Source organism: Vicia villosa, linkage group LG3, assembly GCF_029867415.1.
Source record: "Vicia villosa cultivar HV-30 ecotype Madison, WI linkage group LG3, Vvil1.0, whole genome shotgun sequence".
In the NCBI taxonomy this organism is placed as follows: Eukaryota; Viridiplantae; Streptophyta; class Magnoliopsida; order Fabales; family Fabaceae; genus Vicia; species Vicia villosa.
Genome location: NC_081182.1, coordinates 134667121 through 134678160, shown reverse-complemented (window position 1 = coordinate 134678160; position 11040 = coordinate 134667121). Strand labels below are relative to the sequence as shown.

At 31.3% G+C, this 11040-nt stretch overlaps 1 protein-coding gene across 1 annotated transcript; it reads left to right on the top strand.

The window, feature by feature from the left end:
• Positions 1-3324: 3324 nt before the first annotated feature.
• On the top strand, positions 3325-10521 carry LOC131662434 (DEAD-box ATP-dependent RNA helicase 28-like). Its single transcript, XM_058932215.1, has 19 exons — positions 3325-3763; positions 4001-4180; positions 4374-4442; positions 4568-4674; positions 5222-5300; positions 5679-5852; positions 5968-6116; positions 6444-6539; positions 6873-6975; positions 7130-7192; positions 8033-8094; positions 8262-8358; positions 8820-8938; positions 9026-9068; positions 9299-9400; positions 9509-9607; positions 9740-9823; positions 9924-10204; positions 10360-10521. The coding sequence occupies exons 1-19, from the start codon at positions 3398-3400 to the stop codon at positions 10373-10375; spliced, it is 2289 nt and encodes a 762-aa protein (XP_058788198.1). The 5' UTR covers positions 3325-3397; the 3' UTR covers positions 10376-10521.
• The last annotated feature ends 519 nt before the right edge of the window (positions 10522-11040 follow it).

Sequence of the window (11040 nt, the reverse complement as noted above, 5' to 3'; positions counted from 1 at the left end):
TTGGAGAAGTGGGTGGGTCATGACAAACTACGTGGGAGAAATTAATTAATTATATTATTATTACTATTTAAATATGACTAACTTTTATCTTTATTAATTGATATAAAAATTAGTGAAAAATTTTGGCGGAAAAAATTTTAGGACTATAATTTAGTACGGACTATAATTTAGTACGATTTACATTTTATTTTTATTTTATTAGTCAAAATTAAGGTTCTTTTACTAATTGTATATTTTTATCTTATTTTATTTTACTACTTATTTATTAAAAATAAATTTTCTTCAACTAACTCTTAATTTTCTCTCTTAATTTTCTCCCACTAACTTTATATTATTTAATTATTATTTTAGTAATTTTAATATTCTTTTTAATTTTACTTTATTTGTTATTTCTAAAATTAATTTTTATTACTAATTAAAATTATTTATTTTTAATTATTTAGTAAATTTTAGTAGTTTCATTTTTTTCAAGGTAAAATTAAATGCAAATTGCATTAAATTTACATTCTCTCTCATCATTTCTATAACCAACAACCAATTAGAATTTTTTTACATCTTCCAAAGCACTTTATTTCAAAAAAAACCTTAAGTGAAATGATTGTATTTTTATTTTTCTTAATAAGCGTGATTTTATTTTTTTCTCTTATAATTTGGGACGGAGGTATTTATTAAAATTTTAATTTTTTAAATGTAATTACATTATTATTAATCTACGACCAATGTCACAAACTTTTTTAATTTTTAATAAATTTAGTTTAAAAAATATTATCCACTTATGTCATTATAGTCTTTATTATTTTTATTAATTAAGATAATATTTGCATATTCCACTATGATACCTAATTAACATTTTACTTCATTTGGAACTTCTATACACGAATAAACGTGTCAATTATTCATTTTACTCAAAATTAACTCCATTCAAATAATTAATAAATATATCAATCAATAAAATTCATCCATTTAATCGGGTTGACTACCACTACCTCACAATTAACTTCATTCATGAATCCACGCCCATTCACCTATTTGTCCATTTTCTCCTTAACTCCATTACCACCATTAACTAAATCTAACACCTCTATGTATAAAACCTTTATTACATACAACTTTATGTAATATTCCATTGTTATTTGGATTCAACCTTTACTTTTCAAGTTATGATTCATGTTGTTTTATTTGTACATATGACTTTGACATAACAAAATGCACTTCTTTTAAAAGTATTATTGAAAACTTTAAGTGTTGAGATATTTTTCTATTATTTTTTGTCCGAAACATGTCTCATTGTCTTTTTCTTTCGTTGAGATATTTTTCTATTATTTTTTTGTCCGAAACATATTTCATTGTATTTTTCTTTTGTTTTGATTTTGTTTCTGTCACATATATAGTTTTGCCTTTAATTTTTTTATTTCTTTTTCCTTAATTTTTAATTTTATTTTAGTTTTTCTATATATGTTTGTTAACTTCTAATGCATGCATATTTTCTTTGTTTTGTTTCTATCAGATTCTGTTAGTATCAAATTAAATATCAATTTTAGACAACTTTTTTTATTAATAAGAGTTTTTATATAATTTTCCTTTAGTTTTTTATAGATGTATTTTGATTTCTAATACATACATAAAATTATACTTTTTTATTTCTTTTGGTCTTATTAGTTTCTGTTTGTATAAAATTAAATATCAATTTTAGATACTATTTTATTATATTCAAAATATTGTTAACAAATTCTTATATGTATTTTTATATTACTATTCCGTGCATCGCACGAACAAACATATAGTTTATATTCAAAGTCAAAAGCCCGAACTAACATCTAAAATATTTGTATTAATATATTTAAAACTATGTAAAATTCTAACACTTATTAATAACGATTTAACTAAATTTGTCTTGCATCGCACGATACTACGGTAGAACTCTAGTTATTATCTATCATATAAGAAAATTAAATGTTGTGAAAATTACTCATATGCTCTGCTGCTTCCTCATGCTGCCACGTGCATAGCTTCCGCAACTTCCCTTACTTTTGTTTATCTATCATCTATCATATATAAGAAAGTTAAATGTTGTTGAAATATCTATTTTGCCCTTTTTACCAATTCTAAACAACAAGGCTATCCACGTGGACTACCTATTCTTCCAACTTTCCATTTTGTTTATTATATTCAACACATCTTTCTTTCTTATACCCTAGTTTGTCTTCAAGTTCAATAATTTTTTATCCATTCATATATCATATTTTTATCTTTACTAATTTTTTACACTATTATGATTTCTTTTTTTCATTTTTTCCAGGTTGTTGATCTATTGATAGGTTCCAAAACATCGAAAAGCATAACTTATCTGAGCATAAGGAGAGCTTCTTCTTCTTCAACAACATTAAAGGCTCGTAATTTTATTATATTTTTTTCCTCTCAGATTTGAGGTTTTTTTGTTGCTACTGAGTGGTGATGAAGAGATCGTGCTCATTTTTCTACTTCTTTTAAATCCAAATGTGAGTTTTTGTTCGATTGGTAATTTTCCTCTCAGATTTGAGTTTTTTTGGTGTTGTTTTTGAGTTTTTTTTGTTGTTGTTGTTACTGAGTGGTAAATCTGGATTTTTGTTTGATTTGCAGCTTTTCTCTCAATCTGGCTTTTAATTGTTGTTACTGAGTAGTGATGAAGAGAATGGTGATGAAGAAGATTAATTATACCGATGGATTTTAGTTGTTGTTACCGAGTAGTGATGAAGAGAATGATGTTGAAGAAAGTTGTTGTTTGTTAACTTTTAATTAATGAATTTTAATACAAGAAATTGTGGATTAATTATAGCATATCATAAGAGATTTTTTTTAATAGGAAAATTTAGGAGTAGGAAGAAATTTTTAGAAGTAGAGATTTGTCTTATATAGTGATAACATTAATTTATTATAAATTAAAATTATTTTCAAATGTTAGTACCTAAACAAAAATTATTGATCAAGATATTTTTGATAACGTTACCTAAACAAGAATAATATTTGTACACGGGAACATGAAATTATTGATCAAAATATTGATTATTAACAGGACATGAAATTACTGATCAAAATATTTTTTTATTAATTATACATTCAATTAATATTTTTTTACGAATAACTAAAAAATTTTCTATTAAAAAATATACATCCAAAATAAATGCGCGTCCCAGAATCCGTGGGAACATAAGAATTTGTTATTAGAACAAGTAAAAACATTGTAATGGGGTGCCAGGTTTAAATTATTTTGGGCTTGAAAGTACAATCAACGAGGCGGTCCGCTCCGACCCGGCCCAAAAAAACTCGAAAAACGTCTTCCACAACCAAAGAAACATAGAACAAAGAGAAACCCTTTCTAAACCCTGATTCAACCAACCTCTATTCTCCAGTCTCAACAATGTCACCCAGTTTCATCTTCGACCCTCCCAGCGACGAAGAAATCGAACTCTCCGAACACGAATCTGATTCGGAATCAGAACAAGAACAAGAACAACCAGAATCTCCATCACAATCACAATCAGAATCAGAATCAGAGCTAGAATCAGAAGAAGATGAAGTCATAGAACCGCGAGTTTCGAAAAAGAAAACACAGTCTCCATGGGATTTCACTAAATACTCTGAATCAGTAGCTGAAGAACATGAACGTAGAAGCACAACGTCAGTAAACGACAAAATCTCAGCCGTCAGACAACGTTCAGCGCCCGTCGTTGCTTTGCCTGATTCAGACGATGAGAGCGCCTCTGACTCCGAGCCTGATAAACAAGTAATCATAGGGCTTTCATAGGAAGTCTGCTTTAAAAAGTTATTCATGATTGAAAAGTGCTTATATGTTTTGAGAAGTATTGTTGTTTTAGAGAAGGGTTTAGTTAGGATGGTTATAGCAAAAGTGCATATTTTATCTTATGTTTAGAAGTTGTTTTCTGATTGTTGATAGAAAGTTATGGTTATTTGTTTTAAAAATTAATAATTATTTTGTTGTTGTGGGCTTGGGTTTGATTAGGAAGATTATAGACCAGAAGAAGAAGATGAGGAAGAGGGTAATGCTGGTGACACTAAGTCCTTTTTTGCTCCTTCTGATGGAGCCTCTTTCAGTGCTGATTCCTTCATGCAACTCAATTTGTCTCGCCCTTTGCTCAGGGCTTGTGAGGCCTTGGGGTATGCTAAACCAACACCAATTCAGGTTCTTTTTTGCTTTGTTCTTTTTTTATTGTTGTTATATTTATTCTTAGCATTATTGGTTATTTAACTCCATGCAATTTAAAACCCTTGTGAGTCTTAGCATAGTTAGAATTGGTTATGTAGTTTCATGCTATGTAGGACAATTCGGATTGAAAAATTTAATCTGATTTTGGGATTTTTAATCTTGATTTTAGGCGGCTTGTGTACCATTAGCATTGACTGGTCGTGATATATGTGGAAGTGCCATTACTGGATCGGGAAAGGTAGTCTTCCTGTCACTTTAAATTTGGAGATTGTAAATTTGTTACCTTGCTTTTGTGTTTCGTTGCCTGAGCTTTATACACCAGCTTCTTTTGATGCCTTTTCTCCGTATTCTGTTATCATGCAGACAGCTGCATTTGCACTACCTACTTTAGAGAGGTTGCTGTTTCGTCCAAAACGCGTGTATGCAATAAGGGTCCTTATTCTTACTCCAACCAGAGAGTTGGCTGCCCAGTAAGTATCATTGTAATTGTTTGTTATCTTTACTTTTGGATCACATTTATCTCATTAAAGCCATTCCAGATATATAGGTGTGCCATAAGAGTAAGTGGCATACCGATATTGAAATGTAATGTGAAATTGTGAATATTCTTTTCTTTTCCTTGGATGAGACTGCAGTATGCCTACTTGTATGCAAAAATATGTAGGATGAATTTCTATGGGTTGCATTCATGTTCTTCAGTGATTCATAGTCAAAAGCCTGAGCCTCAATGAGTATATGTGCAATGAATGAAACTAATTTTTGATGTATTCAGTGCCTTTTCTTTCTTTTTGTTATATTTTTTAATTAAAGATTATTTTTGCTGTAAGTTGAAGTACAAACTTGTTGATAGTAAATTTCAAAGTAGGTTTCATTCAAATAAACCTTTTTTTTTTATTTGTTGTGATTAATCATCAACTTCCACTTGAAGTTTGTAGATGTAAATTTTGGAAGCACTTTTTATAGTGATTCATGTAAATTTATTTCCAAATATGTTCATTCCGAATTCTTTGTTTGCAGAGTTCACAGTATGATAGAGAAGCTTGCTCAATTTACTGACATAAGGAGTTGTCTGATTGTCGGTGGTCTTTCAACAAAGGTTAGCTTACTGTTTCAATTTCATAATGCTTTCAGTATACTGCCTTCTATCGAGCTTATTGAAGTAAACTGAAAACAATTCACGAGTGTGTCATTAGTTAGTTAGTTTTACAAGTGTATCCAAACACCAATGTAAGTTGAGATAAGCCCAAATAAGCTCTTTCAAACAAACCCTTGGTCTTTATTTTTGTTTGATATAATGAGTTCCTGTAACAAATTACAATATTTGAAACTAATCAGCCAGAAAACAGGGTTTGCATTTTTTAAATGAAATATTATTGATGTCACTTATTCATAAGCCATTCTATTGAGCTTATTGGTGAGTAATGCAGATTGTCTCTCTATTTATTTAAGCTCTAAAAGTAGTTTCTCATCCTAGGTGCAAGAGGCTGCCTTGAGATCAATGCCAGACATTGTTGTGGCTACTCCAGGACGCATGATAGACCATTTACGCAATTCTATGTCGGTGAATTTGGATGATCTTGCTGTTTTGATCCTTGATGAAGCTGATCGTCTTTTGGAGCTTGGATTTGATGCTGAAGTTCAAGAACTTGTGAGTGTTAGTTAACCCTATGATACAAAAATCGCCGTTGTTACATGTGCAATTTCACAATTTATGTTGTCATGCTGTTGGAATGGAGTATTAAACACATTTGATTGTTTTACAGGTTCGCTTGTGTCCCAGAAAAAGGCAGACCATGCTTTTTTCGGCAACCATGACCGATAAGGTTGCTGATCTTGTTAAACTTTCCCTATCAAAACCACTGCGTCTTTCTGCTGATCCATCTGCTAAACGGCCAGCATCCTTGACTGAAGAGTAATATCTTCACTTCCCTTTGCTTTCTCTAATCCAATCATTCATCTTCCATTGATTTTTATTCTGTATGTTATGAAGTTTAGCTGTATGTTGTATGAAAAATGTCAAAGTCACAAATTAAAGTGGTAAGAACTTAAAGGTTGTTTTAGATTTTTAAATTGACGAAGAATATTTCTCATGAATGTGCAGAGCTATATTTATCCAAAAACCTTAATTATGCAGAACTATTTTGTTAAGCTTTTTTGCAGTTTTCTATTTACATGATTTTAGCATCTATTAAAATCCTTTGAACTTTGTTAACTGTTGCTATTTTTTCTTTCTTTCCAGAGTGGTTAGAATAAGAAGAATGCGTGAAGTCAATCAGGAAGCAGTTCTTCTTGCAATGTGCACCAAAACTTTTACTTCTAAAGTGATCATTTTCAGGTTTCATTTCATAATTATTTACTATGCTTACATTCAGCTTGTGATGGTAAATTCTTTTGTACGAATTTGATTGGTTTGTAGTAGATGTGAGGTTAATTTTACGATGATCCATGTTAATTTTAATCAGCATTATGAAGTTTATTACACTGGTTGGTCATCATATTGATATTTGTAGATTTCTAGTTGGTTTCGCAGAAGCTTTCTATGATTTTAATAAACTGAAAGTCTCGAGTCTTAATTCCAGATTTCGAATTTACGTTTTGTTTTGCAGTTATAAATTTATTTTTCATTGTGCTGCTACCTCTAACTACTACTTTCTCATTTGGTATGCAGTGGAACAAAGCAGGCGGCACACAGGCTCAGGATTATATTTGGATTATCTGGATTGAAAGCTGCTGAGCTTCATGGAAATCTTACTCAGGCCCAACGTCTTGAAGTATGTTGCGTATTTTAGCTCTTTGTTTGGCTTTGTAGTTATATAATCATGTTACTGTTATATTTTTTGGGATACTAAATTGGTAAAGCTGATTGTGATAAAAGAAATATTTGCTGTTGTGGCAATATTTGCTCACTTCTGGTTGTTTGTATAGGCTTTGGAACAGTTCAGGAAGCAGCAAGTGGATTTTTTGGTTGCAACTGATGTGGCTGCTCGTGTAAGAATTTGTTCAAGAAGAATTAATTTTTTTATCCTCTTTTATTACTTTTGAATAGTATTAATGAATATAGTATCAAGTATCAACATGTCTTCTTTTGAGGATAATGATAGTCAAACTAGATTAGTTCATGAGGAACATAAATTTATTAAATGTATGGGTACGGTACCCGGAGCGGGTACTGGTACGGGATACAAATATTTAAAAAAAAAATCAAGGTACAAGTACTTTAATAAAAAATCCCGAGTTTTCTATAAAATGTATGAATAGAGAACTAAATTGTTAGATTCATAATTAAACATCACTGTAAAAAGTAAATAAGTCGAAAATAATGTTAAGATATACTAACGAAAAAAAATTAAAATACGTAAATATACTATATTGATATTTTAGAAAACAAAAAATTTCACTCGAAATCGAATAATGAAAAAAATTGAAGTACCATGAGTATGGTACGTGTACCCAGTACGGGTGCGTACCCGGTACCGGTACTTCACCATTTTAGCAGTACCCATGCTTCAGAGTTAAATATTTGTTGGGTTCAAACAAATAGAACAATTCATATGGAAGGGAAATTAGATGAGATATTGTGTTCAGTTGAGAAGGAGTGATTTTATTAATTCGCCATTTCCCCCCTTCCAAATTCCTCCAATATTGAATTGGAGTGATTTTGCTCTCATCCTTTCCTCCAAAAAAAAACATAAACAGCTGATAAAAGTTTAAAATAACCCCTCCCCTCCCGTCCAACCAACAAACACTACCTAAGTTTATGGCCTCATGTTAGCACTTACTGTTGTCGTTTTGAATATAGATTTGACAGTCACTTAATTTTACTTACAGGGACTTGACATTATCGGTGTTCAAACGGTTATCAATTTTGCTTGTCCACGCGATATTACCAGGTATACTCAATGAAACATATTGTTGATAACTGAAAACTCTGCTCTTGATAACTAATATTGTTATGTGTTGGCAGTTTTGTAGTTGTACATCCTCCAGTTTTTGTTACTGTAACTATTATCTCATTCTCTCTGGGTTAATAACTTTAACATCTTTATTAACTATGAAGCTATGTTCATCGAGTTGGTCGTACTGCAAGAGCCGGAAGAGCGGGATCTGCTGTCACATTTGTTACTGATAATGATCGGTCACTTCTAAAGTCTATTGTGAGTATCATTTGGAGAATTTCTCTAGCTGTTTGCAGCATTCTTTTTGTGGTGGCTATGCCACTTTATATATTTTGTTGCACGCTTTTTATTACAAGAAAAATTTCATGCAAATTGATCTGGATTTTACAGTTTCAGTTGCATAGATTCTTTCAGGAAGCATTACTTAATTGCCCCTGCGAGTTATTCTAATTTTACATTTCATGAGAACACTTCTAAATCATTCATATTTCATTATAGAGAAATAAAAGCCATTCATTATATATCTGTTGATTTTATATTTTTAATTCTTTTCACGGATTGCTGCATGTTTATTTTTCTAGGATAGTTTGGTTTTCCTATTTGAAAGGTGTATTGATTCTCTTTTTAGAGAGACACCATGCAAACTAAAATAAGAAAAAGAAAGTTGGCGCGTTAGTCATGCTGCTGAGTAGTTTTTATTGTGAATATTAATTAATCAGGCAAAAAGGGCTGGTTCAAAGCTGAAAAGCCGCATTGTGGCAGAGCAATCTATACTCAAATGGTCTCAAGTTATTGAGCAAATGGAGGATCAAATTTCTGAAGTACTTCAAGAAGAGAGGTTTTGATTACATTTTGTTAAGGATTTATTGTTGTTTTTTATTCTTTTATAATATTTTACAAAATTCTTACTTTTCAATTTCTTCAGGGAAGAAATGATCCTAAGGAAAGCTGAAATGGAGGCCACAAAGGTATGAATCAGTTACTTTTGTTTATCTGGCTTTAATCCTTGGAGTGCACTATGTAATTTTGATTTATTCATTTGGTTGACGTCTTATATTAAGAAAAAGCATTTCTAAAGTAACGAAATATTGTGTTAATAGTACCGTTCTGTTATGTATTCTGTGAATTTAGTTACTTCCATTTTCTCATTCGTAACGTTGTCCTGTCAATAAAATCACACTTTTGTATGATATTACAGGCCGAAAACATGATTGCACACAGGGATGAGATCTTCTCCCGCCCCAAAAGAACCTGGTTTGTTACAGGGAAGGAGAAGAAGCTTTCTGCTAAAGCAGCAAAGGTATGGTATTGATTTAACAGCGATGGTGGCATGCCGACCAAGTAGTATTATGTAATATTGGGTAAAATGCTCCCTGATGCTAATAATACGAGAAATGACTTTTAACAGGCATCCATGGATAAGGAAAATGGTTCTTCTCAGAAGATGGTTAGTGCCCAGGAAGCTGAAGACCTAAAATTGAAGGAAAAGAGGAAACGGGAGCGAGAGGTAACAAGTGTTTCCCAATCTTGTTCTGCATACAAATCAACTTGATTTGTTACATATAGAATGTACATAAAATTGCTTGTACGCTTTGTCACGACTTGCATGTTTACTTGATGCAAAATATCTATGATGCAGAAAAATATGCCTAGGAAGAAACGCAGAAAATTGGAAGCAGCTAGAGAGATGTTGGAGGATGAGGAGCAGGATGACAAGCCAAGAGTAAGCTATTAACTTTCCCCATCATGGTTAAGGACGGTTGGGATGTAATCCTTATTCCTCACTTTCTGTTACACTGAAAATGAAATGCATAAAATTGCAGGGTAAGGGGACAGATAAGAATGAAAAGGGTGGAATGACACTTGCTGATCTTGCATACAGACGTGCAAAAGCAGTAAAGGCTGTCAAGAGGGCACTAGATTCTGGGAAGATTGTGAGGAAGCCTCAGAAGAAATCTAATAAATCCACTTCTCGTAAGACTTCCTCTTCTAGGACGGAAGAGATGCGGGAGCTATTCCAAACTGACATGAAGGATAAAAAGCCGAAACAAAGAGGTTCTGGACTTGGAAAGAAGCCCAATAAATCATTCAAAAGCAAGTCAAGGTATCAAATTAAAAAAAAAACTATTACTCTATCCTATGAAGCATCAATAGAAATATCTATTTTGTTCTTGTTCAACACATAAAATGTCTTCTATTCCCTTTTCATATTTTTTATTTATGAATGAAAACTAAAATGTTATTCAAATTCCCTTTCAGGTACAAGCGGAAGTAGTTTGTGAAATTAATAATCTTTGTCATAAATTATATTGTATAACCTTAGCTTGATTCTTGTCCCAATTAAATTCATAGCTAATCAATTTTGTAATCCTAAAATGAGACTGAGTTCCAAATGTTATAAAAGAAATTCTTAGTTTTGTTGCTTTTGCCTCGGTTAATCTTTTTGAGTTATTTACTATATTTTGTTTCTTTTAAATTGTTATGAATATTTCGAGGCTTTGATTGGAGATTACTTAGGCTGGCTATGTTTGCGAGTTTGGAGGGGAAGGGAGGGTAGGGTTTTGGAAAATAGGAAGAATTAGATGAAAAGAATAAAAAAATTTTGGGTAGGAGGGTTTGATTTTATTAATAACATCAAAAATTCCATAAAATGGAGGAATTAAAAAATTGTATTGAAGGAGGTTTTGGAGGGTTTATATAAAATTTTCAAATATCTTTTAGGTTGTTATACTATTTTGAAAATAAAAAATTTAGTAATGATAATGGCTCTTTTATCATTCTAATCAAAATTATTTTTTCAAAAAAAATGTCAAATATTTTTTTAAAATTTGTTTTTGGAAGCCAAGCCTGCCCCTTCCCTCCAAATTCGTCTTAATAATGTAATTCAATAAAATGTTTTACCATTTTGTGTGTAACAGTTGAGGTTGTTATTGCGATTGC

Excerpts from the sequence above, each read along its gene's own strand:
- LOC131662434 (XM_058932215.1), top strand. The coding sequence starts at position 3,398 with ATGTCACCCAGTTTCATCTTCGACCCTCCCAGCGACGAAGAAATCGAA. Across the intron at positions 4,181-4,373 it reads CTAAACCAACACCAATTCAG|GCGGCTTGTGTACCATTAGC; the intron begins GTTCTTTTTTGC and ends TCTTGATTTTAG. Across the intron at positions 8,095-8,261 it reads TGTCCACGCGATATTACCAG|CTATGTTCATCGAGTTGGTC; the intron begins GTATACTCAATG and ends TTAACTATGAAG.